Here is a 26,356-nt window from a genome sequence, read left to right on the forward strand (position 1 = left end):
CCAGGTACTCATGCCTTTGCATGGGCTGCAGACTGGAGGCTGGCAGACAGTGAAGGTAATCAGCCCTCTGAAGCCTCAAGCAGGTGTTAGGGAATGAAGGGTAACTACTACCATTTTTTCCTGAGTGTGGCCTAAAGAACAAACAGGACCCTAAAAAAGTTGGATGAATTTACAGCTAATTGGAGTATTATCCCAACTACAAATACCTTGGAGTTTCCGTTCACTTTCAGTCAATGAAGGGAAATTATTGTCCAGTATTTTAGAAAATGACATTCATAATGTCTAGTTCTAAAGAACAACTGTTTTATTATCATAATTTGTGAAAACAAACAGGGTAGACAGTTCAAGAAAGGACACAGACAGTGCCCTGTTTTAGGTCCCAAATTTCTTCTTTTTGATGGGTGGTGGGAGCTGAGCGATGATGTCATCCAGAGGCCGTTCTACTGCCACCAGGGTTCTTTCATCCAAAAGCTCCATGAAGAGTAGAGGCTGTAGAGAGATGGTACTGATTCTACCAGAAGTTAGGTTCCAGGGCTAGTCCTGAAAAGACTAACTAAAGCTAAAAGGTTAGCCTAGTTTAAGCTGGAGCGATGTAAGTCTCTGACAATCCTTCCTGCCCTAGGACTCAAAAGGTTGGAAAGGTTGAGAGCTTTTAACTGAGTTCAATCATTTAAGATTTCAGCAAGATTTTTCCATGTTTCTCTGTATAGAAAATCTGTGACTCTCTAATTTTAGGAATCAATGTTAACAGAGGGCTTTGGAGCTAAGTTCTTGACAAACGGCAAGTTACAAATACATCAAGAATTTAATCATACTTGAATAATTTACAGAACCCCCCTCCCCCGATCCCAACCTTAAAAAAAGAATTCTGCAGACTCCCAAGAAAATATTCCAGGATGCCCAAGGAACTCCCATCTGAGAAACACGAGAATGAAACTTCTGAGTTGACACAAACAGCTATAGTATCATAACCTCAATGAATATTTGTTCTATTACAATGAAAAGCCTAGCCCAGAAGGGAAAGTCATAATAAATTCAATGACTTCCATTTGCTTGAAATTTATCTTGTGGAACATTCTCCACTGGAAGTCAAATTTAAAAGCCAGTTTTAACAAAAACAAGGACCCCAACAGAGCTCCAACATCATTTCTCACTACCTGTGTATTTCATTTTGGTGAAGTATGATGTGCCTGCCTCTAATATACTGAGGCAACAAAAATGAACTACAAACTATACGGGACAGACATCCTCAGAAAGGTTGCTTATTTCCCAAAACCAGGTTCTCTGCATGTAAAATGAAGATGCTCTTGGGGGAAGGGTATAGCTCAGTGGAAAAGTCTGTGTGTAGCATGCATGAAGTCCTGGGTTCAATCCCTAATACCTCCATCAAAACAAACAAACACACAAACAAACCTAACCTCGCCCATAAATAAATAAATAAATAAATAAATAAATAAATAAATAAATAAATAAGCTCTTGTTTTCCTACTGTGGAGCTTATTACATTTTGATAATATCACAAGGAACCAACTATCCAGAATATACTGCAAGATGTTTTACCTTATATATCTTAGAAATTTTAAAGGCATGAGCTGTGCGCCTCCTGATGACATCTGATTCATTTGTGGGAGGCAGTGGATTGTAGAGTAAGGTTTTGTCATTTGGAAGAGGCTAAAGAGACAAAAATATATTGTTTAAATCATTGTTTTTATCAGGCCTCTACAGATCAAAGGACTACAGTGATTTTCCAGGGATACACCATCTTCTAACCATCATATTATACACTTACTACCTCCTGGACTCCTCTTACTTCAGAAGAAAGCTGCAGCCATTCTTCCAGCTATTCTGTACAGTGTGGGAGTATGTGGCAAAGAGAGCTTGGTCCTCTACGCCAGCAAGATCAAAGGGCCCAGCTGGGGCTTCTGGCCAGCCTTGTCAGTAACACTTTGTGAGACAGGAACAAACCAGCATGGGTAGGAGGTCAGCTCACGAGGATCTGCTTTCTAGACTCTCCCCCAACCAGATCACGAACTGGCCAAGTGACATGTTCTGCCCAGGAGAAACCACAACCCAAACTACCCCCACTGATGTCACTGACATCTCAAGAGATGACCTGTGGCCAAGCAAGTGATATTTCATCTCTGACTTCCTTGGGAAATAGCTCTGCCTCACATGAGGAAGTGATGGACTTATCACCAACACTTGGGGGAAAATATGGGCTGATCTCGGCTGAGTTATAATGAGGCAAGCGAGTGGGAGGGGCCCTTCCTGTATCACTCATCTCGCAGACGGCACTTGTCAGCCAGCTCTGCTTCCCACACCCAGAGGACGTAGGGTCCACGAGATGAGCTCTAGTGACACATCACCATGCACACCTCCTTTAGAGCCATCTGCTGTTTTCCCCATGTTCCTCCTACCCCCACCTTCACAGATATACCACAACACTGTGTGTTGGCTGTAATCTAAGCCCAAAGTGCATTACAGGCATGGCCACAGCTCACATTGCTCCTAGGAAAGAAACTGCCTGCCCATAAAAGACATGAAATTTGGGGTGAATCAAAACAGCAGCTGGCAGAGGCTGGAATCCAGAACAGAAAAAAAGGTTCACATCCCACCTAAATCACAGCCATGGAGGACGAAATTTTTCTAACTGGTCTTTTTTCAAGACATTAAGACCAACTTTCAAGCCTGGAGATAGTGTTTCAGTATATTCAGCCAAGGGGCACAAGTAGTCAAAACCTCAGCTTGTATCTCCCTTAATGAAACTGTGCCGTTCAGGCAACCCAGGGTGGAAAAACAGAAGTGGTTCAGCCAAATCAATGGTATTCCCTGATTAGGGTCACTTTCTGAATATGGACCTAATCACTTCCCTAATTAAGGTTATGTGCTGATAGGCAAAGCAGAGAAATGGTCAAATAAACAAAAATCAGCAGACAAGGGCCTTATCCCTTCCCTGGGAGCCTTAAAAGAGTGGCAGTGAAAATGAGGAAATGTGCAAAACAAAAACTCCTCTCCTCCAAAGAATATCCTAGCAACCTCTACCCTGATTTTCCTTCTTCTAATTTATAGTCCTTATTTGTTTTTAGAACTTAAAGATTCCTAAGTAAAGAAGAACAAGTAAGAGCATAGGTGGTATTGGTGAAGAACTCACCAATGACTTGTCAATGATGCAGAACATGTAGGCATCATGGAGAAGGATGTGCATTGGTCTCTTGGGATGAAAGCTGATGTGTGTGATGGGAGTATCCCTTTGGAGCCAAAGATGATGAAACCCCTGCTTCTGGATAGTCCGGCTCCATTCTGTATACTGTTTGTCTGGGATGCTGTACTCAAATACCTGAGGAAAGATATGATACAGAGGAAAGGCAGGCTGGCATCCAGAAAGACCAGAAGGGTCATCCCTAACCAGCAAATATCTGTACAAACCTTGACTGTATCATATTCAGCCATATGCATTCTTACAAATATTTTTAATAAAAAAAATTTAAGGTAAATTACAGAATAAATAATTCAAATAGCACAGAAGGTTTACAGTGAAAAACCACCCTGCAATATTAATACCTCTTTTCCCCAAGACAAAAGCGGCCTGTTTCTTATTTTCATCTTTTCAAAGATATTTTATGCGTACAATACACACTGTTCTGTATGTTGTATTTTTCACTTAGCATTGTATCATGGAGACTGACCTATATCAATGTATACATAGATCACTCATGCCCCCTTTGAAGGACACACAATAATCCACTCACTTCTTGGATTTACCATGGCTTACTTATCTAGTCTGCTTAATGAACATTTAGGTATTTCCAGTCTTTGACCACTACAAGTAAGGCATAATGATCATCTCTGTATCAATGTTTTCTTGTACAACTGAAAGCACATATCTGTAGGAAGAATGCCTAGGACCAGAACTTCTGAATCAAAGATTAGATATCTCCAAAATGTCCTCTGAAAGGATCATACTAATTTATGCAATATATGAAGTGCTTTTTCCTATACCCTCACAGCACTGTGTACTATTAACTCCACTGAGCTCTGTTAATTAAACAGGTACCAAGAAATTCCCTACTGGTTTTAATGACTGAAGAACTTAACTGAGAGATTTCATTTTCTGGATAGAATGTGTATGTGTCGGCATGTGTAAGTGTAAAAACTACTAATCAAAGCAGCCTGTGTCATCTGCCTAGAAGTCTACTTAAATGTGCTTCCTGGATCACATTTAATCTTCCCAACAGCTCAGTGAGGAGGGTATTATCAAGTTCATTTTACAAATGAGGATATATAAGTATTGATAAGTTAATAACGTATTCTGTAGCTCAGATATTTTAAAGATCTTCTTATAATTACATTCTCCTTACAATTCAGTATGGAAAAAAGTGGTAGACAAAGCACTAATTTGAGCTGTTAGGTACCCGATTTCACTATGGCCTGATCTCATCTGCAAAAGTGAAGGTGAATCATAATCCTTCATCACTTTTAACTCTCAAAATCTTATTCTATCCCATATCCAGTCTAACATCTGAGTCCATGTCATCTCCAGCCTAAAAACAATTCCTCCTCCCTCTTATGCCTCTTTATTCTAGAATCTCAGTATTTCACCAGACCATTGTACCCCATCAAGCCAATGGATATTGCTGGCCTATGATGCACCCAGGCCAAACACAGAAGTTTTACTTCACACAAGAGTAAACTACCTTTATATTGTCCAGTACTTTCAAAGGAAAACTCCCCCCAAATTGTCATTATCTTGGCTTACAAGTTACTATCCAGGAGGAAGAAATTAGAAAGCACTGGCATCTCTTACCTGCTGGTCAGAATGAGCAATGACAAGGTTGTTGGTGTTGGGGGCGATGGCCAGAGCAGTCACAGGGAAATTGTAAGCAGGCACTGTGCAGTGCAGCTGGGAACAAGAAACAGACACCAAAGACAACTCAAAAATATGATTCCTTCCCTCAGGAAAGACTGGATGGTCTCAGTCAGTTGTTTTAAAATAGTGTTTTGGAACTCAAAGGGGTCTATGGAAATTCCCGTAAGTGTCAGGCATTTCCCGAAACAAAAAACTTTAATTTCATTTTTTGAAAAAGCATGTTTAACTGCTAACAAAAGTGACAGCATTTGCAGAGAATCTCAGAGAAAAGCTTTCCCTGCTGTCTCTACATTTGTATGAATTGCTCATAAACACATCACTGAATGGGGAAGTTCTACAATGAATAGCTCTACACTGCATTTAATAGAAATGAATGCCTAGGCATGGACATTTATGTCCAGTTGCAAGGCATCTGCACCAGTACACAGGAACACTCTTCTGAATGCCAGGCAAGGTTCAAAGGGCAGTACATGCTCTTGCCACAGTGTAGCAACGATTAAGTCATGCAGTCAATAGGCAAACCCATTAAATACTTCAGTTTGATATTGTTCCATAAACTTTTAATGCTTATTGTAAGCTTTGGGTAGTTCTTATCATTTAGATGAAGATGACAACTTGTAAGAGATCATTAGTGATTCAACTGAATGACAATATCAGTACCAGTTAGTGAAAAATATTTTCATGCTATCCCTTATTCTGTTTAATTTTAAAATGCCTTGAGATTATGAGGCAAGCTACTAAAGGATATTGTTACTATCTGCATTTATTCATCTGGGTAAATTACCTCCTCAAAATATAGACATAACCTAGATGTTCATTCATTACCCATAAATCCTTAATTTCAAATTTCTGTGCATGAGTGGTTTCACTTTTCCTACTGACTGATTTTATTGTTACGATCACAACTTTTGGGTTCCAAACACGTAAAACATTCTTGGTTTAAAAATAAAGCCCAGTAGTTTTCCAGGTCATATCAATCTGCCTTCAGTTTTATAAATGCACAGCTAACTTTCTCCTGTTTGCTGCTACTAAAGCCCATGCTCACCTTTAGATGTTTTACGCTGTACACATGGACTCCAGCACTGGTACCTGATGCAGCCAGCCAATTTCCATCTGGACTGACTGCCAGAAGACACATGGACTCCACTGTCCCTGTAAGGAGAGAACAACAGTTAAGTCTCTGAATTCAGTGTCTACAGACAGCCTGGTCCTGATGACGATGGCAAAAGCCAGTAAGACCTTCAGGTTTAAATACTGATAGACAATTTCTTGATAGTTTTGCAAGTAAGTTCTAGATGCTAATCTGTCTACTATTTTAATTTAATTAGCCATCCTTCAGGTAAAGAGGAGCCAGAGAGATAAACTGCAAAGCAGTACTTGCTCAGGACTGAAAGAGTGACTATCACAAGAATGAAGATTCAGGGTAACAGCTACCACCAAAATCTATACTTTGGTTCAAACTCCTTTTCCATCAAATGACTTTTTTTTAAATTGAAGTATAGTTGATTTACAATATTGTCTTAGCTTTTGGTATAGCGCATAGTGATTCAATTATACACATGCCACTCATATGTGTATATACATATATAATACATATATATTTTATTATGGGTTATTACAAGATATTAAATTAAGTTCCTTGTATTATACAGTAGGGTCTTGTTTATTTTACATACAGTGGCTTATCTCTGCTAATCCCAAACGGAATTCTAACTTTTCCCTCCCCGACCCCCTTTCCCCTTTGGTAACCATGTTTGTTTTCTCTGTCTATGAGTCTATTTCTGACTTGTAAATAGTTTATTTGTATCATTTTTTAAGATTCCACATATAAGTGATATCATGTCATATGTCTTTCTCTGTGTGACTGACAGTATGATCATCTCTAGGTCCATCCATGTTGCTGCAAATGGCATTATTTCATTCTTTTTTATGATGAGTAGTATTCCATTTTTCATATATATATGAAAATGTATACACACACACACACCCCCCCCATCTTCTTTATTCATTCATCTGTTGATGGACATTTAGGTTGCTTCCATGTCTTGGCTATTGTATATAGTGCTGCTATGAACACTGAAGTGCACGTATCTTTTCAAATTAGAGTTTTCTCTGGATATATGTTCAGGAGTGGGATTGCTGGATTATATGGTAACTCTTACAGTTTTTTAAGGAATCTCCATATTGTTTTCCATAGTGGCTGCACCAAATTACATTCCCTCCAACAGTGTAGGAGGGTTACCTTTTCTCCACACCCTCTCCAGCATTTATAGTTTGTGGATTTTTTAATGATGGCCATTCTGAACAGTGTAGAGTGATACCTCTTTGTAGTTTTGGTTTGCATTTCTCTGATAATAAGCGATATTGAGCATCTTTTCATGTGCCTGTTGGCCATCTGTATGTCTCCACTGGAGAAGTGTCTATTTAGGTCTTCTGTCCATTTTTTGATTGGGTTGCTTGTTTTTTTGTTATTGAGTGGTATGAGCTGTTTCTATATTCTGGATATTAACCCCTTGTCAATTGCATCTTTTGCAAATATTTTCTCCGAGTCCATAGGTTGTCTTTTTGTTTTGTTTATAGTTTCCTTTGCTGTGCAAAAGTTTGTAAGTTTGATCAGGTCCCACTTGTTTATTTTTGCTTTTATTTCTAATGGGAGACTGACCTAAGAAAACACTGCTACAGTTTATGCTAGAGAATGTTTTGCCTATGTTCTCTTCTAGGGGTTTTATGTTGTCCTGTCTTATATTTAAGTCTTTAAGCCATTTTGAGTTTGTTTTTGTGTATGGTGTGAGGGAGTGTTCTAACTTTATTGATTTACATGTGACTGTCCAGCTTTCCCAACACCACTTGCTGAAGTGAATGTCTTTTCTCCATCGTATATTCTTGCCTCCTTTGTCAAAGATTAATAGACCATAGGTGTGTGGGTTTATTTCTGGGCTCTCTATTCCATTCCACTGATGTATATGTCTTTTTTTTTGCCAATACCATGCTGTTTTGATTACTGTAACTCTCTGTAGCATCGTCTGAAGTCTGGGAGGGTTACGCCTCTAGCTCCATTCTTTTTCCTTAGTATTGCTCTGGCAATTCTGGGTCTTTTGTGATTCTGTATAAATTTTAGGATTTTTTTTTCTAGTTCTCTGAAAAATATCTTGGGTGATCTAATAGGGATCACATTAAATCTGCAGATTGCTCTGGGTAGAATGGCCATTTTCACAATGTTAATTCTTCCAATCCAAGAGCATGGGATAACTCTCCACTTCTTTAAGTCATCTTTAAGTTCCTTTATCAATGTTTATAATTCTCAGCATCTAAGTCTTCTACATCCTCAGTCAGGTTTATTTCTACGTATGTTTTTTTTGGATGCAATTCTAAAAGATGTTTTTTTTACTTTCCTTTTCTGATCCAAATGATTTTTAATCAAAGTTACAAACAGCAGATGCAATAGGCTTGAGGCATATCTTTAATTTCCTGGATGCCTGCTGCATATTTAGCACTAAGGGAGCATGGGCACATGTGAGCCATCTTTGTCATGAAGTAATTTTAAATCAACCTGGCATCATGAATACTTACGTGGGATAAAAATCAGTGACGCTATATGCCAAAATAAGTGCTGCATATATCACTCCTAAACAATGAAAACGCATTATAACTAGACAAAAACCGGATGCTAAAGGATGAATGAGGTGGGTAGAAAAGAATGGAAAACAGTGTGAGCAAAGTGACTAGGACAAGAACACACAGGTTTGAGGGCTGTGAAGAAACCAACTTGACTGTAAAGGGACATGAGGTGAGAGAGGAGGAAGAAATAGTTACATATACAATGCAGAGCCCAATTTTAAAGGGGTAAATGCAAGGTATAAATGATCGAAGTTTTATAATAAAAACATAGCTAGGTACTCAATAAATATTGTCAGTTTTCGTTATCTGAGTCCTAATTTGTATGTTTATTTTCCTGTTTGCTTCTAGAGCTTATGAACAGTGAGAGTTTAAGTTCAAAGAGTTGATTTTCCAGGCTGATGGAGTCTAAATGACAGTGAAGCCACTACAGTCCAGGGCAAGGGAGAAGGGAAAAGTCCCACAGGAAGTACCAGGTACTAAGTCCTTAATAATTAACTCACCAATAGTTAGCTACACATGTCACTCATTCATGCATACTCATTTCTCCAAACATATGGCAAGTGCTCATAAACCTTATGACAGGTAATGAAACTGCATGTATAAGCTCATCTATATAAAACAAACAACCCCCTAAAATTAACATGTCCACACAATACCTACAATGGCCAAGCACATATTGGAAATACACAAAAATAATAATGGCAGTTATTTCTGGGTGTCAGGATTACAGATGATTTTAACTTTCTTCTTGTGCTACTAACAAAACTGCAAGAAGGGTAATGAAACTTCTCTGGCTCCAAATAAGGAATCAAAAACCCAGTGAGAAAAGAGTAGGTGTGAGGAACATTTCAGATCTCATCAAGCATTTTCATTTGCCAGGTATCTCCTCCTACTTTAAATTGCAAACAGGTGAGTGAGTGCATAGTTTTTGTAGGGTGGTGAAGAGCATTAGTGAACCCCCAACAACTGAGGTTTCATTGGGGAAAAAAGGAACATCAGTAAGTGAGAACTCTCTCCCATGGCCAGTTAACAGCAACCTCTCACCTGACTGAGGCTGGAAAGTATGCAGGTGCTTGAAGCTTCCTTCCAGCAGCCGAATGACATGTAGAGACCCTTGATTTGATGCCACAAAGAGCTTTGTTGAATCTTCAGAAAACAAAATCTGAAGGGCAGAGCGAAGGAATGCTGGCATTTTGGAAACCTTGGGGGAACCAGGAGTAAAAACCAAAAAGAGAAGTTAGACTCAGAGCCCATTAAAAATAATCATAGCCAGGCTTAAATCACATGAATGTTTGTCTCTAAGGAAGCCAATCAACCAAGGGCTTGGAGCATGCCTACCGTAACCCATCCACCCTCCTTTTCATCTCCTCAAAAGCCTAAACTTTACCGCCACTGTTTGGCATTTCCCTACTCCTCCAAAAACATAAGTTTAAACGGAAATAAAAGACTGTTTTATAATAATTTTCTCCAACTACCTTTTCACTGAAAAAGGATTCACATCCAGTACATTTCCACTTCATACAAAAATCACCCACTTCTGAAGTTTGTTCTTGTTCAACCAGAAACTGGGCTATCACTTACCCTTTGGAGGCTTATGTTGTCGTGTTCATGACTCAAACGATAGAGGAAAAACCGAGAAGTTGTAGAATAGGCTATCCAACTTCCGCATGGGGAGATACAGCTGCAAATAATGTTCTCAGGACCCTGGCAGTGTTAGGAAGCAGGATGAATGGTCAAGTAAAACTTCACATGACATTTGAGTTTTTAAAAATTTTTACATTTTCATATTATTATTTTCATTATACTACCAAAAGAAAAAACACATTTCTTGTATTCACTCATCCATTAAATTTTGAATGCCTGACATGATCACAGGAAACTCAGTTCTGTTCTTCATGCATATAATTGAAAATTTTACAGTTTATGATGTCAACTAAGAAGCCCTCAAAATTCAGAATGAGAAAATGTTCCAGATTTCAAAAGCTGAACACATAGTTAAACTTCTTTACCTTTGCTTTGAGGTGCAGTAAATGATCTGCATCTTTAGAGAGTGGAAGGGTATCCCCATTCTTTCCTGGAACAAGAAATATCCCTGAGGTTTTCCTTCCCAAAGAAAGGTTATCCATACATGTTTTCTTTTAGAAAGTCATTCCTGATTAGAATGAAATCTCTACTAGTGGGAAATGAGGAAAACATCTGACTTAGTAAGCCTGCAGTTTTCTGGCGTGTGTAGATGAAGAGGAAAGCAGCAAGCACGTTCTTAGCTTCCATGTGGGGCCCTGGATGTGGCCTGTGGCATACCACTATTTCTCTGAAGCTGCACCCACAGCCAGGCATGCATGTGGGTGGAAGTGGAGTTGGCACAACCTCGACTTCAACTTCATTTGCTCATTTTGGAACCTAAAGCAAAAACCTCTAATTCACCATAAAACAAAAGGACCTGATCATGTATGTCATACATAAGGTCACGAGGCTATCATGCTGGTAAGATCCACGTGACCTCCTTTTTCACGCAGGCCCGTCACTACCCGACATTAAAGCTTGTCATTTCTCAACAGCCTGGTTTGATGCTGGTCAAGCCCAGGTGAACTTTAATTCCACAACCTCTGCTACACCCCACAGTGCACCTTACAGAATCACAAACTTTTCAGATGATTCAGTGTCCTGCTAACCATTTTAACACTGTGAAGAACTCTGGTCTACCCAGTGGGTGGGAAAACCGTAAGTTCCAATGACACAGAAAAATCTACTTCCATGTTTCCACAAGCAGTATTTCAACTACAATTCTAATTCTGGCTTCTCTCATCAGTTTTCTGATTGGAAAAAACTTTCTCCCATCTTACCTGTTGCAACTGTAGATCCCAGTCGCCAAAGTTCCAAATGATGAGCAAACTGGAAGAGGAGAAGCTGCCTCTTTTTTGCACAGGAAACGAGACGTCGCTGTATCCAAGAATTGAAAAGACATGAACAAGCCAGCGTCATCTATTGCCTCGGTAAGTGGATACAGCAGCGACATCTCAGAACATTTTTTACTGTTGAAATGCATTTACTTGATAAAAATTTCCTACGTACCACCATATACCAGGCACTGTCCTAGGATCTAAGGACACAGTGGTAAATAAAACCTAGTTACTGCTCTCAAGCTTACAGTTTAAAGGGTTGACATAAAATTAAATAAAATTAAATAGGCAATTACACTAAGTGTGCTAAGAATTTTAACATGGCGAAGCACAGTATGTAATGAAAAAAAGTAGAAAGGATATTTAAACTAGCCTCATGACGGTAAAGACAGGAGCCCAGACGAAGTTCACTGGGAAAGACCAATCAGGCAAGAAGGTAGGGCAGACCATTCCAAGCAGAGTGATGGCATGTGAAATAGCTCAGAGGTAAAAGAGCATTAGATGGAATAAAAAAGTCTTTCAGAACAGCCAGACTGGGTGGGGATGGGGGAGTGTGTGAGAGCAGAGATGAGGGAAGATGCCCTCTCCTCCAAATGAAGATAGGTTTCATAAGCCATGCCAAGCAATTAGGTCTCTAAAATGAAGGCAATGGAGACCAACCAAAGGTGTTTAAGCATGGAGTGATAAATAAAGTGGCTTTTTGAATAGATCAATGGAGAATAGGCTGGAATGACACAAATGTAAATTAAAGGAGATCATTAACAAGCTACTGTAAAGAAATCCAGTTGAGAAGAGGCACTAATCCAAACTAAGATAATGGCAGTGTAGACAAAGAGAAATGACTAGATTCAAGAGATAATGAGGCAGACTCAGTAAGTTTTACTGGCTGAATGGAATGCAGAAGCAGGTATTAGGGAAAGGAGTTTCTAGCCTGGGATGATGACTATTTACCTAGAAAGGAACTCTGGAAGCCTGGATTTTCCTGCTCCCACCCACAATAATAAAGAGCCTAGCCTTAAAAACAAACAAAATGCCCATAAACTACAACTATCTGGAAAAGGGGATGATTTCCCCAGAGACCAAACTAGAAGTGCTGCTGTAAAACTCTTGGCCCCTGTAAATATCTTTGCCAGAGGCTTGCCTTACAAACAGAAGGAAGACTGAAGAAAATAGGTAACTGCAGAAGTCCTACAAATCTGCCGTAGAAGAGTGAGCTGTGCCAGGCCTGTGGGTCAGGCAGATGGGGAGATGAGGGCATGACGGGGGTTAGAGGATGATACTTACATGGGGAAAAGTGATTTTTCGGAGAGCAGCATCGTAATTCTTTACCTCCACCTTCTCCATGAGAGGACGAATGACTAAGTGAGTGTCAGTGCCTGGAGTGGGAGGGAGAAGGGAGAAGGCATAGGAGTTAGAAGGAGTCTTGAATGAAAATAACCAGAGCTGGGCAGAGTAGAGAAGCAGCTTGGCCAAGAGTGAAACCCACCTCCAGATATCAGTGCTGTTGGGCTGTGGGCCACAGCGCGCACGTCGTGAGTGTGATGCTGAAATGGCTTTGTCCGCACCCACTGCTTCTCGCTGCTGTTGGAAGTCACAGAGACCAGCTGAAAATGGAATACTGTCCCCTCGGCTGTGCCCACCACGAAACTGTCTTCTTGCTGAGAAATTAAATCATTAGGGAGGTACACTTGAGCAAAAACAGGGCCCAGTTTTAAAATATTCCCTGAGGTTTTCTCTCTGGGAAGTTTAGGGGAAAACCTACGCTCAGAATTGGAAGGGAGGTTGCAGGGGTTTTTTTCCTCCAGAACCTAACAATTCTATCAGGGGAGCAAGCTCACAGAGATAACAATGCGCCCCCTACTGACAAATTAACAGTAAGTACTTCAAAGTGTTAAGAGTGCTTTCAATATAATACAAGCTAGACCTCATTAGAACAGCAACAAAACAGGAAAATATTGGAAAAGGCGGGAGGGGCCACAAAACTGATAGTCAAAAGACTGAAGTTTAGAAAACCCTGAAATTTACTGTCTTCTTTGTAAGGATGAATAGAGGGCAGGCTGAGGAGAGGAAGTGGCCTGATCAATATCATACTAAGACGCAGGTTCCCTGGTCCCCAGCTTAAGGCTCTCTCTCACCAGTATGTTGAGCACCCTAATTTGTTTTAAAAGGTCTTATTCTGTCTGCAGCTACTTTTTAAGATACCTCTATAATCTCAAAACCATTTTCATTTTAACTAATTTTTTAAAATACACGTTTGAGCAAGAAAAAGACAAGAGGGTTTGATAGGGTAGTGAGAAAAATCAGGAATCTGGATCAGCAATTAACCAATCAAATAGAATAAAGACTAGGTGAGCCAGTCAAGAAAAGTGAGATATCTGAACATGTCTGAGCATGTAGCTGCCATCAACTACACACTTACTGTGCTAGAACTTCGTCATATCATCTCTAGTCCTTCAATAACTTGTAAGGTTAAGGATCATTTGCCCTCTCAGGAGAATCTATAAGAGGGTGAAATGAGCGTAAGTACTGGTATTCTTGTCTAGTGAGCCCTTTGACTGTCGTAGAGCTAGTTTACAACTCTGCAAACTGTAAAAAGCAGAGTGATGCAAAAGATTCTCTTGCCTACAAATGCAAAAGAATTTTGCCTGGTAGACTGCAACTGATTATTGCCATGTGGAGTCCTGCAACAATTTGTAAATCACTTCAGCATTCCTGATGGCCTTATATAACTGTGTTCTTTGATTTCTCCTTCAATGGCTTGTACCATCTTACTGGTTCCCTCATTAATCAGTTACAGAAAATCTCTGACATATTCCCATTTCATGTTTGTATGAGTCACAATTTTACCTCCCTCCCCACTCCAAATCATCACTGAATAGCCCTTTACACAGATAAGGAAACTGGAACTTCACGAGTTTACAGGTCTGTCAGTTTATAGATGTGACAAACATACATGGCTAACTGCCTCCAAAGTCTTTGCTCAGGGCACAACCCACCACCTCCATCTTGCGTCAGCAGCCTTTGAGGTCACTGGCAGGCACGTGGTAGTGGAGAAGGAAGGAAAGCACTGAAGGGCAGCACATAAGGTGGCTGCTCCCTCACCCTCATGTTCTCTAAGGATACAACTGGGAAACCATCAGCCCAAGGCAACAGTGGAGATTGTGAGTGGCTTGGGAACTCAAACTCTCTCTCCCTCACCTCCACTAAACAGTTCAAATGGCCATTTGCTCAAAGTCCCACCTACAGAGAGAAAATGGGAAGGAAGGCAAGTCTCCCTCACTCCACATCCTCTTTCCCGGAGGTGGAATCATAAAAGAACTGGAAAGCAAACACAAGAAAAGAGCTCTCTGGGGGTGCAGTAGGAACAAAGCCAGGGAAAAGCAGACCTGGAAGGAGTGTGTGTGTCCTAATTTTATCGAAGACTGACTGCTTCACACAGAGCAAAAATCTGAGAACTGACCTCTAACGGAAAGCAAATGTTCCCTACAACTCCCTGCAGGAATCAGTACTCACCTACTTGGGAGGGGTTGGGGAAGGTAAAATGCATCAAAGAAGGTCAAAGGACTGGGTGCTTGCCATGATTCACTCTTTAGTCAATGAAAAACCATTTAAAAGAAGTCTAAAAATAATCAGCATTTCAGGCAAGAGAGTGAGAGAAGTCTTGAAATTAGGATCAGTTCCAAAAGAGATGTGAAAATGGTAATACCACACTCATAGTGCCAAACACTGTACTTAGCACTGTATAAGCACAGTCCATTTAATCTTTCCCCAGACTCTATGAGACATGTATTACTAGCATCCTTGCTTTCACAGAGGAAGAAACCTAGGCTTAGAATGAAGTCATCTGCCCAAGGAAGGTATGTAGCTACTAAGTGGTACGACTGGGATTCAAACCCAAGTCTGCCTAACTCCAGAATCAGTGATAAGGATTTTTGAGGACTGGAATTTGTACAACTGTATTTTTCAATTAAAAAAAAATACCATAATTCATTAATTCTCAGGCAAACATTTCCCTACACCTTAACATCTCTGAAATCAGGATATCTTTTATCTGTCAATCTGTGTTGTGTGTGACATCTTCAGATAAAGAATGAACAGCAAAACTTGCAAAATGGCTGTTAAAAGCCTAAAACAAAATACTGAGACACACAGTGGACTATTTAGTATTTAAATAATTACATTTTAAGCAAGCATGAGTGATCGCTACACTACATACTGGATATCCACATTTAAGGTAGCAAATAATGTTCAAACTAAGAAGGAAAAGAATAAAATATCTAGTCAACAAACCTCAAAGTCACTTCCCATGCCTCACTGCTAAAATATCCACAGGTTTCTGAATAAGAATTCATCTTACCAAAAGGGAAGAGGCACACATGTTCAACACTAATCTGCTTATGTTTTACTCACATAGGAGAAAATCAGTATTTTCAAAATCACTATAAAATTATCTTCTAATTTCCCAAGATAGAAAGCAGAGAGCAGTCATACAGAGAGGAAATAGTGCTTCTCAAGGTTTGTCTAGGGTACTTGTGCCTTATCCCCAGTCAGACTGGACTAACTGGGGATGGGGAATGTCTGAAGAACACCTCTCCGCTAACTAATCTTTAGTTAGAGAATAAATTCCTAACTAATTCCTGAAGAATAAGAGAGTTCAGGGAAATTATATGGGTTTTCAAATGTGTTTTCCTAAACTCATCTTCCTCCAAAGCAACACTGAGGATTAGGAAACAATGTGGCACATCATGGACACAGCCTTCTCTACTCATCCTCTGGGCTGTACAGGAACTGCTTAAAACAGGGACTATACTCACATCAGAGACGGCAATGGACTGCACGTCTGCATTCGCGATTAGGTGGTTCTTCACAAGTGTCCCAGTAGCCGAGTCCCAGAACTGCACCTTCCCAGCAGAGTCCACACTTATGACAGTGCCATCAGACAAGAAGGCCACACCCCATATGATACACTTCCGCTTAGACACACCCATGTACTGCCTATCCACAAGCATCTTATGAATAGCACTTCCTGAAAAAGAAAAGAAAAGCCCACATTTGAATGGGATTTATTTCTCCTTTAGTCTTCAAAAGCTGCCTGTGGTAGGCATCTGTTAAGTCAACTGCCTGAGCATAGACCACAGACAGCCAGTAAACAGCAGTTATGGTGAACTCAGTTTTGGAACACCAAAATGGTTACCTAGAGACAGGAGGTGGTCGTGGGGGTGTGTAGATAAAAGAAATTTTTGGTAGGGAGGTGAAATGGAAAAGAGACGAGATTTTCCTTAAAAATGGCCAACTACGCACGTGCTCACACACACAGGCACACACATTACTCTCTGCTCTTTTCCAAAACACCACTGGAAAAGGAGAGAAGACAACAGTGACAAAATCTGGGGAACTGGAAAGCAGGCATGGAGCAGTAACTGACTTAGTGGAACCCTGAAACTAAGTACCAGGTCAGCAGCGGGGAAAGCCAAGAAGTCTCTTGATTTATACCACGGAATTCTCAGAAGACTCAGGAACTGGTGACTCTAGATACTCCAGAAACAGAGGTGAAAGTGGGGCTAAAAGGAGGGTTTAGCTGAAAGAAAGTTTAAGAAACCTAGAGAGTCCTTCACGTACCCATCCCATAACTAAGAAGCCAGGTAACTTCCCAAATTCCACCTCAAAGAAGACTAAAGACTTATTCTCCAAAGAGGGATATTGGGCACAACTGAGGGTGGGAGTACTAGATGGAACACAAAAACTTACTAAGTGATTGTTGAGAACACTAGTCTTCTTCTTCTCGGAATGCTCGCGGCCAAGCTTATGATCACCAGGCAGAAGAATGAAAACCATTTCCAGGAAATAGAACAAGCACAAGAGAAAAGATCAAAAGAGCCCCTCTTTAGAGGTTCCCCAAACTAACAGTCCAGGTAGACTGCTCTTCAACGAAGCCCAGGTGTACTAAGTGCCACTCGTGTGGTGATGAGAATAACCCCCAGACACGGGAGGAAAGCCTTCAAAACAAAAGGCAGAGGCCAAACGGAGCACCAGAAAAAGGTAAATAAACAACAAGTAGGGAAAAAGCCAAGGTGAAGAACACTTGACAAATATTATCATGAATAGTCCTAGAGAAGAGAAGAGGTAGTACATAATGAAACAAAAAAGAATGCTGTAAAAGAGAACATTCAGGAAACAAAAAAGAACTCTGGAAATGAATGGCAGAAATTGAAAAACTCAATAAAAAGGACTAAAAGATAAAGATGTTACAAACTCTCCCAGGAAGCAAAGTAAAAAGTCAAAGAGATGAAAATAACGGGGGGTGGGGAGGGGGATTAGAAGAGCCAATATTCAAACAATAAAATTTCAAACAGAGAAAATGGAGAGAAATTCATTTATAAAATTATTACAAGAATTTTTCTCACAACTGAAAAACATGGGGTTTTGGATTAAAAGAACATATCAAATGTCTGACACAATTGATGTTAACAGATTCACACAAGAAACATACTTACGAAATTTCAGAACAATAAAGAAAGGGAAGATCCTAAAAACTCGCAGGAAAAACAAAAACGGTATACAAAGGACCTACTCTCAGAGTGGCATCAGAGTTTATAATAATACTAGAAGTGAACAACAGTGGAGCCTTGGCTTCAAAATTCTAAGGGAAAATAATTTCCAAACTAGAAGGCTTTCTCATGAACCCTTTTTCTCAGGATCCAACAAACAAAGGAATAAATTAGGAATGTGAATGACGTGGCAACAGGGGACTCTACTTTGAGAGAAAAGCAAAAAAATCATTCAACCTGAATGATTGAAAAATCAGAGATCAAGACCTCACAGTTGTACAGCGAGCCCAGAAACTGGCTCTACTGGAGCAGAGTAGAGGCTCTGGGAAAGACTCCTTCAAGGAGATGAAAGTGGTGGAAAGAAAACCAGATGAATCTGAACCTAAGTTACACAAATGGAAGAATCTGGGGATAAATTAGCAATATATATGTATATATATTACACACGCTTACCTGAATGAGACAGAGACAGATAATGTTAACAAAAAGCACACAGGAAAGGAAAAGAAATTTACTATGCAAGTAGTATCTATATAGGCATAAGGATAAAAACATGAACTGCTAATCTGGACAAAGTTATAACAACCACACTAGGAAGATCAGGAGGAAGTGTGGGTGCATGTGGCAGAGGGCAGAGAAAGAGGGCTAAACAGTGGACGTCAATAAATAATGGGCTAAAACTGAAAAAAAATCAAAATACAGCATTTTAAGCATGTTATGTACAACACAGACAAACACAGCAAAAGAATCAGCTAAGAGTTGCAGGTAGTTGCCTCTGAGGAGTGGGAGAAGTGGGGATTCCTACTTTTCGGTGAGGCGGACTCCTACTTTTCGGTAAGAAGCCTTAAGAAGTCTTTGAGCATATGCATGTGTGAGTGATAATAAAAAACTTGCTTAACCATTGAGGAGAAAGAAAAAGGGGTCATGCCTGGCTTGCGTTTCCTCTACATGCCCACCTAACAAGTTGAAGTCAGTCTCATCACCAAAGGAGTCCATCAGCCAATTCTCTAGGCAAAGAACAGGGAAAGGATGTGGTTCTCTATCTTACTGATCTCATGTCTCACCAACTATGTTACCAACATCTTATGTTCCTCAAAGACACCTGCTTTTACCAAGAACTGGTATACATAAATAGGTATTCTAATGTTCATAGTAAATGTCTTACTGGTTGAGGGCAAATCTTAGTATGAATTATGATGAAAGATACTGCATCCCATTGAAGAACCAAGATTCCCCAAAAGCAGCAGTAGTAATTCAAGAAAAAAGTGAGATTCATGATGACATCCCAGAAGGTTAACAAGAAGTTAGGCCCTAGAGGTCACTGAAAGCATGAGGTCTCAAGCTTTTGGAAACCCAGAAACATGAATCTGACAAACAAGACCCACACCCCAAATGAACTGAGAAAAACAGTCACCTGATTTGACATCAAACACACTAATGTAGTCTATGGAACCAGCTGCAACGTGGGTACCAGAGGGATGCCAGCTGAGACTCAGGATTCGACCTTGAGGGTTGTAAAACAAAAGAGAAAGTGACATATACATACATATAATGCAAAGGGTAAAAGGGTTCTTCTACAATGATCTGCAAGGTTAGTGTTCTACAGTCTTAGCTCTCATCTACTACACTTACAAAGAACTGTTTTATAATGGGTGAGGAAAAACTCTGCCCTGGGGCCCATGATAATGTATTTGATACTTATTTTTAATAATGTATAAATGGTTGATGGGAGTGTAAATTAGCACAACCTTTTGAGGGTGATCTGGTAGTAACCTAATAAAATTTAAACGTGCTTATTTGGCCCAGTAATTACACTGAGAATTTAATCAAAGAGAAATAACTGCAGGAGTGCCCAAATGTATCTAACAATGTTCATTACGGAACTGGTTGTAGCAGTAAAAGAAATTTAATATCTATCAGTAGAAGTTTGGTTAAATAAATTATAGAACACCATAAAACGGAATGCCATGAAGTCTGGCATAACTGACACAGAAAGATGTCTGTGATATACCAAATGAAAAAATAAGCTGAAAAACAAGTGCAAGCAATCCTGTATTATACAAAAAGTCTGGAACATTAGTTCCAAAATGTTGCCTACAGAGTGAAATGAGATACTCATTTTCTCTTTCACATTTGGTTAAACACATGAAAACTTTAACAAGCATTATATCACCTGTGTAATTAAGAGAGAATACCCAAAAGATAATAAAAACAAACAATATAGGGATGTGATTAGCAGAGGATAAATATTATTACTGGACACAGAGAATACATGGGACACTTAACTATTCTCTAGAAGAGGAATTAGCCAACTATGGCCCAAAGGCCAAATCAGGGCCACCACCTGTTTCTCTAAGTGAAGTTTTACCAGAGCAAAACCATGCCCATTTGTTTAAGTATTATCCAGGGCTATTTTGGTGCTACAATGACAGCACTGGCAGAGACTATATGACTTGCAAAACCTACAATATTTACTAGCTGGTGTCTTCACAGAAACAGTTTGCCAATCCCTGCTCTAGAAGTCAGTCTTAATTGGTCTAGGTAGAACACAGCCAAGTGTTTATAAAATTCTCCAATTCAGATTGAATGCAACAGCAAGATTAAGAATCACAGCTCCTAAAGAAAAAGTTCTAGTTTTGAGACTTCAGGCACACTTGCAAAAATTTCACAGAAATACTGTGAACTAACAAATGGGCCTATGCAGAAACATTAGCTTTCCTATTATGGGGAGGCAGTGGGGGTGGTGATCAGGTTTTATTTATTAGTTTATTTTTGACAGAGGTACTGGGGATTGAACTCAGGACCTTATGCATGCTAAGCACACACTCTACCACTGAGCTATACCCTCCCTTCCCTTAGCTTTCCTATTTTGGATTTCATTTTCTATATTAGTTAACCGTGTAATCACAATTATGCTACACAATGGAGAAAGCTTGAGCTAAGCATAGCTCCTAGCACAGAGTTGGCATACAGATAAAATAGTACCTGCACCCATTGGAAAATATCCCAATGCCAGTGGCTACTAACTGCCCCACCAAAAACGATCCTTACTTTTCTGCCGATCAAAATTTCTTTCAAACTGGATTTTCTCTGGGGTGACCTGAAATAGTTTCACAGATCCATCTTCACAGCCAACCTATTATGGAAAAGGATTTACGAAACAAAGAAGATAAGCATTTTATAGTACTAAATATACATATTTACAATTATATACATTTCCTCCCTAAAGCTATTACTTGCTCTGAAAGAGAAAAATAATTTATGAGAGGAAAACAAGTACTGGTATTAAAACACTGGTAGTATATTCCTGGCAGCCTTCATGTTCTAGCCAGAAAGCAGGCCAATTTGTGGCCCAATTCCTGCACAGGACATGGAGGAGAAATAGGATTCCACAGCACACCTCTGCTAGACTCATGGCCTAAATAAAAGACCCATTAATGGTGTAACCTAAATGGAAATGTCAAGATATTGTAAAATTAGTACAAATCAAAAAAGGATCATAGGATCATCACAGAAAATTATTATCTCTGAAAGCACTTTTTTTGTGTGCTATAAATCATTTATTCACTTAATTTTTCCCCTTTTTGTGGTAAAATATTGTAACAAATTTGCCCTTTTAACCCTTTTTAAGTGTACAATCCTTGCATTAAGTACATTCACAATGTTGTGCTGAAAGCACCCATTCTAATGGTAAGAGTAGAGGGGAAAAAAAATTTTAGTCTTAGCGCTCAAAATTTTTTTGAAACACTGTGGTGAAACAAGGTTCCACAAGTTGACTTGCAGAAGGCCCTCTCAGAACTTTTAACATACTAACATGTGTTGTCAATCTACAGAAAGAAATAATACACCATATTTTTACAATAAAATTTATTATAAAACACAAAATAAGAAAGTTTCTACATCTCCCAATTCCAAAGAACACAGTTCAGGAAAAGCTTAACCAACTTAACTATCTGGTCTCATAAATGAATAAATGAGGTCCAAAGTAGCAGTAGAAAGGGTACAAAAGGACAAGGGATTTTTTTAATCCTCAATAACAACTCCAATCTTGTATCTTGTATGGAGGTTGCTGGAATCCAGCTCAGATTAGAGTTGCTAATGCCATAATATAACTTCACCTTTCTAGAAACATAGGGAAGAAAGTTTAAGGGGGCACAAGAGAAATCTTGGTTTGAATTACCAGTAGTTGCTTACTGACCAAAAGTTGAGAGCCACTGGGGCTGGCAGCCATGCTCCAAATAGGTCCTCCAAAGGCATCCATAGCATACTTGATGTTTAATGCCTGCAAATCATATTCAATAATCTCTCCGTTGAGTCCAGCACTAAACAGTCGCTGACCTTTTGCCCAGCACAGAGCTTCTGTAGCCCGAGACTCATGACCTGAAAAAAACTACAGAAACATCATAACTTCTCAACCCACCATGAATTCATCAGCTACTAGCGCTGAGCACTTACAGGCAATCGGGTGAAAATCAAAATACCTCCCGAGACATAATTAGTGTGAGTTTTGACACCATCTGAAGATCACGTCTACTGACATTTTCACTTTTTTCAGGCTCACATTTTAGTTATTTATACAGTTGGTTTTGTGTCTTTTACTAGAACTTGTTCTGCAAAACCTTTTAGAGATTAAAGTCTGTATTCAGTTGTATCTGATGTATCTTATTTTAAAGAAATCACTGCAGCTATCTAAATTGGGTGATGACTTCAAAGGTGCAGACGTATGTCAAAAGCAATATGTATACTTTGAATACATGTTGCTTATTGTGTGTCAATTTTACCTACGAAAGGCTGTTTAAAAATTTAAAGTAAGTGATAAGTTGGCAGTTTGAAATTTGCAGATAATAACTACTATATATAAACAGATAAACAAGTTTACACTGTATAGCACAGGGAACTATATTCAGTATCTTGTAGTAACTCATAATGAAAAAGAATATGAAAATGAACATATGTATGTATATGTACAACTGAAACCTTAAGCTGCACACCAGAAATTGACACAAGATTGTAAACTGACTATACTTCAATTTAAAAAAAATTAAACTAACGCAGCTCACTCCAGTTTTCCATTCAAGTTTCAGATTTCTATGTGCTTTTTTAGCACTCAAAAAGTATTCAGACACAAGATTACACTGTATAGCACAGGGAAATATACACAAAATGTTATGATAACTCACAGAGAAAAAAATGTGACAATGAGTGTGTATATGTCCATGAATGACAAAAATTGTGCTGAACACTGGAATTTGACACAACATTGTAAAATGATTATAAATCAATAAAAAATGTTTAAAAAATAAAATAAAATAAAATATTAGGACTTGTCAAAAAAAAAGTATTCATATTATCAAGGTATTTAACTCTTATAACTGCCTGACACAAAAGGGAATGAGCAGGTAAAATTTCTATCTGAACTTGAAAAGGCAAAGTACTCGTGGGTTAAGTGGCTTGCCCAAAGTGCCAAAGTCAATGACATGAAGAGAATGTAGGTCTCCTTACTCCTGGTCCATACTCTTCACTCTCACAGATACAATTTTTTCTTGTTCTAAGAGTGATTACCAGAGTTAAGCAATCTTCAATAGCAAGGAAGGGAATATGGAAAAAGCAGAAGACTAGATCAAATTAATTAACAGTTGAAGAAAAAAGGGAAACAGATGAGAAGAAAATAAGAGGTACCAGGTAAGGATTGGAAATATTAAATCAGGAGTGTCTTTGTACCAGGCATTTGTTAAATGTTGGGAATACAGTCATGAATATCACTGACAAGGTCCCTGTTCTCATAAAATTTGAAGTTCAGCAGGGAAAAAAACATTAAACAAGTATATGTGAACTATTATATAATTACAACGATCATAGACAAGAAAAACCACAGGATGCAACAAGAATGAACCACAGCACGTTTTTCATACTACAGAATGTGACCTATTTGTGGTGACCAGAAATTTCTTAACTCCTACTAGTTCTTCAGGAGTCAGTTCAGTAAGTTACCGCTTTCCAGGATTCCTAAACCCACCTCATCAGAGTAAGGCACCTCTCCACTAAGATCCTATGCCTGTGCTTAGGTTTATCATAAAATTTATCACAGTGCCTGGAAACTGTACACTCATCTTTCCCACAGATGGACTTTGAGCTCCTTGAAGGTAAGGCCTCTAATACTTGTCTTAATGCCTAACACCTGCCGATCATTCATTTAGAAACATTTACAGAGTGCCTCAAGTCCAAGTACTAAGATGCTAGGTACTGAATTCATTCATTCCTCCTTCCATTCATTTATATCAAGGTGCCTAAGATACATAAGGCACTCAATAAATGTGAACTGAATTATTTTGTTACACCTGAAATCAGTAATCAGTACCTTTGAAAAATATGCTATGCGGTAGCACTAGGACTCATATGTACTTTTGACCTAAACATCCAAGATACTTAATAAACTTGCCCATTTTTATACTAAAAGAAAAAGAAAAAAGAAAAACATGCAGCTGTAACAGCCCTTTGCATACACCCAAATGGTATTTTACCTAACTTAAGTCTTCTTCACTCCCAAATATAGGTATAAGAGTCTACCTTCCCTCATATGGATGAACTTAGGAATCCACCTTCCTGAAATCAAGTCACCAAAAAGTTTGATATTAAAACATCTCATCACTTTTTCTGAATTATCAATGAAATTGGTACTGACACCCACAACAGGAAATGCCACTTTACCAAAGTTAGAATGGTGCCGAGACTGCTGATGTGACAATTTCCTTTCTTGTTGTGCCCAATAGATATAGCAAACATCAGTTTCCAAACGACAGTGAGCACAATTCCTAGGTAGGATCTTTCTAAGCAACATTATACAGATCAAAACTCTAAGCTCATCAATCATATGAGAGACTGCATATTCGCTACAGAAGTTATGTGGTTCTAAACAGCTCCTGAGAGAGTAGGGTCACTTTCTTTTAACTCTTTGAATACAAAAGACATAGCAAGATTTTATAGAATCAAACTTAAGAAGAAAATTAACATCAAAAACACAAGAGCAGGCTCCCAGATGACTTACTTTCTCCTGAAAGTAGTTTGCTGACAAATTATAAATTTCCACAGTGCCGTCTGTCCGTGAAACAGCCAATCTGTTTGACTGGTCATTGTAAGCCACACAGCGGATCCCCGACGGAACATAATTAAAGAAACGTACTCGATGGACCTTAAATTCACCCATTCCTGGGCTGGGGGGAAGAACAGTTGTTAAACGTTAACAGCAGCATGTCACCCCTACTGTTTCCTATTACCACTGTTTGAGTGAAAGACTCCAACTATACCTCACTGGGATTCATTTCTAAATATCCAACTAACGATGCTTTCATGTCGCAAACAAGAATCAATCTCAAAATCTCCAGAAGCTCAGGACTCTTCAGAAAAAAATTAAAAGATGAACACAGAGAACATCACCCAGACTCCTGGCAATCCTGACAACTGCCTGAAGGAAGTGGTCCCGGAGAGAGCTGTGAGAATCTAATACTTGGTCTTAGAGCAAAAGAGTGAACATAACCTCATTCTTCCTCTAACTGGGAGTGCACACTTTACTGGAGCCACGTGAAGAAGACAAGCTGTATTCGAGGCAGAACTAAGGTCCTCTTTTCTACTCCGTGTGTGAGGTTTTCTGGGGTTAGGGCGGTGAAGCGAAGGATAAACACCACCATCGCTCTTAAAAAGCAAGAAATGCTGACAGCCTAAATGAGTGCCTCAAAGTCCGGTGCGCAGAACTCATGTATCAAAATCGCCTCGAAAAACAGTTTTTAAAAATGCAGGATTTCGGGTCCTATCCCATAGCTCCAGAATGCCAATCTTTTGGGTCCAGAACACTAGGAATTTGCATTTTAACAAACATTTCTATCTCTACTGCATACTAGGTTTGCAAATCCACTACGGTAGTGACGGTGGGGCTGATGAGGCAGTAAGAATCAAGAGCTCCTCAAGGGGAGGAAGCGACAGGACTGTCCGGCACCTGTCAACTATCCCCTCTTCCCCGGCCGCCAACATACACTTTCGGGTCTGGTTCGCCCCCTACTCGTCTCCCTTTCAAGGTTAGGAACCCGTCGGCAAAGCTAGCGCGTTCGGCCCGGCCGGGCTAAGAGGGCGTCTGAGGCGCGTTCGAGGGCTCTGCCGCCCCTTCCCTCTCCGGGGATCTCCGGAGTAGCCCTTCCCGGCCTCGGCACAAGGGAATCGGCGAGCTCCGAGGGACGTCGACTTAGAGTAGCCCGCACTCGTTCGAGCTTCCCCCTCACCATCTCCTCCCACACCTCTTCCCCTACTCACCCGCGGATGGGTTCGCCACTCTCCACACTCGCCTCTCCGCCCCGGCCCCACGTGCGCGCGCGCTCGCGTGCTCTGCCCCGGAAGTACTCGCGGCGCAAGGCCGGAAGTGCGCAGGCAGTGCT

At 39.7% G+C, this 26,356-nt stretch overlaps 1 protein-coding gene and 1 long non-coding RNA gene across 2 annotated transcripts; one reads left to right on the forward strand and one right to left on the reverse strand.

The window, feature by feature from the left end:
* Positions 1 to 281: 281 nt before the first annotated feature.
* Positions 282 to 26,336, reverse strand: UTP4 (UTP4 small subunit processome component). Its single transcript, XM_010979227.3, has 17 exons — positions 26,235 to 26,336; positions 24,979 to 25,144; positions 22,132 to 22,323; positions 20,985 to 21,069; positions 19,348 to 19,437; positions 16,200 to 16,411; positions 12,872 to 13,043; positions 12,670 to 12,761; positions 11,329 to 11,425; positions 10,495 to 10,559; positions 10,067 to 10,189; positions 9,530 to 9,686; positions 5,913 to 6,019; positions 4,805 to 4,900; positions 3,152 to 3,337; positions 1,561 to 1,671; positions 282 to 489 (listed from the first exon to the last, which is right to left on the reverse strand). The coding sequence occupies exons 2-17, from the start codon at positions 25,135 to 25,137 to the stop codon at positions 373 to 375; spliced, it is 2,061 nt and encodes a 686-aa protein (XP_010977529.1). The 5' UTR covers positions 25,138 to 25,144; positions 26,235 to 26,336; the 3' UTR covers positions 282 to 372.
* Positions 8,450 to 24,649, forward strand: LOC135322028 (uncharacterized). The gene is made up of 3 exons (XR_010382277.1): positions 8,450 to 8,958; positions 11,344 to 11,478; positions 24,487 to 24,649. It is a non-coding gene; the product is annotated as an uncharacterized LOC135322028 (long non-coding RNA).
* Positions 26,337 to 26,356: the final 20 nt, after the last annotated feature.

The sequence above is a fragment of the Camelus dromedarius genome, chromosome 9 (assembly GCF_036321535.1).
Source record: "Camelus dromedarius isolate mCamDro1 chromosome 9, mCamDro1.pat, whole genome shotgun sequence".
NCBI lineage: Eukaryota > Metazoa > Chordata > Mammalia > Artiodactyla > Camelidae > Camelus > Camelus dromedarius.

Coding starts and splice junctions, on each gene's coding strand:
- UTP4 (XM_010979227.3), bottom strand. CDS start 25,137: ATGGGTGAATTTAAGGTCCATCGAGTACGTTTCTTTAATTATGTTCCG. Junction 19,438..20,984: donor AAATTTTGATCGGCAGAAAA/GTAAGGATCGTT, acceptor ACAACCCTCAAG/GTCGAATCCTGAGTCTCAGC. Junction 11,426..12,669: donor GAAAAATCACTTTTCCCCAT/GTAAGTATCATC, acceptor TCTTGGATACAG/CGACGTCTCGTTTCCTGTGC.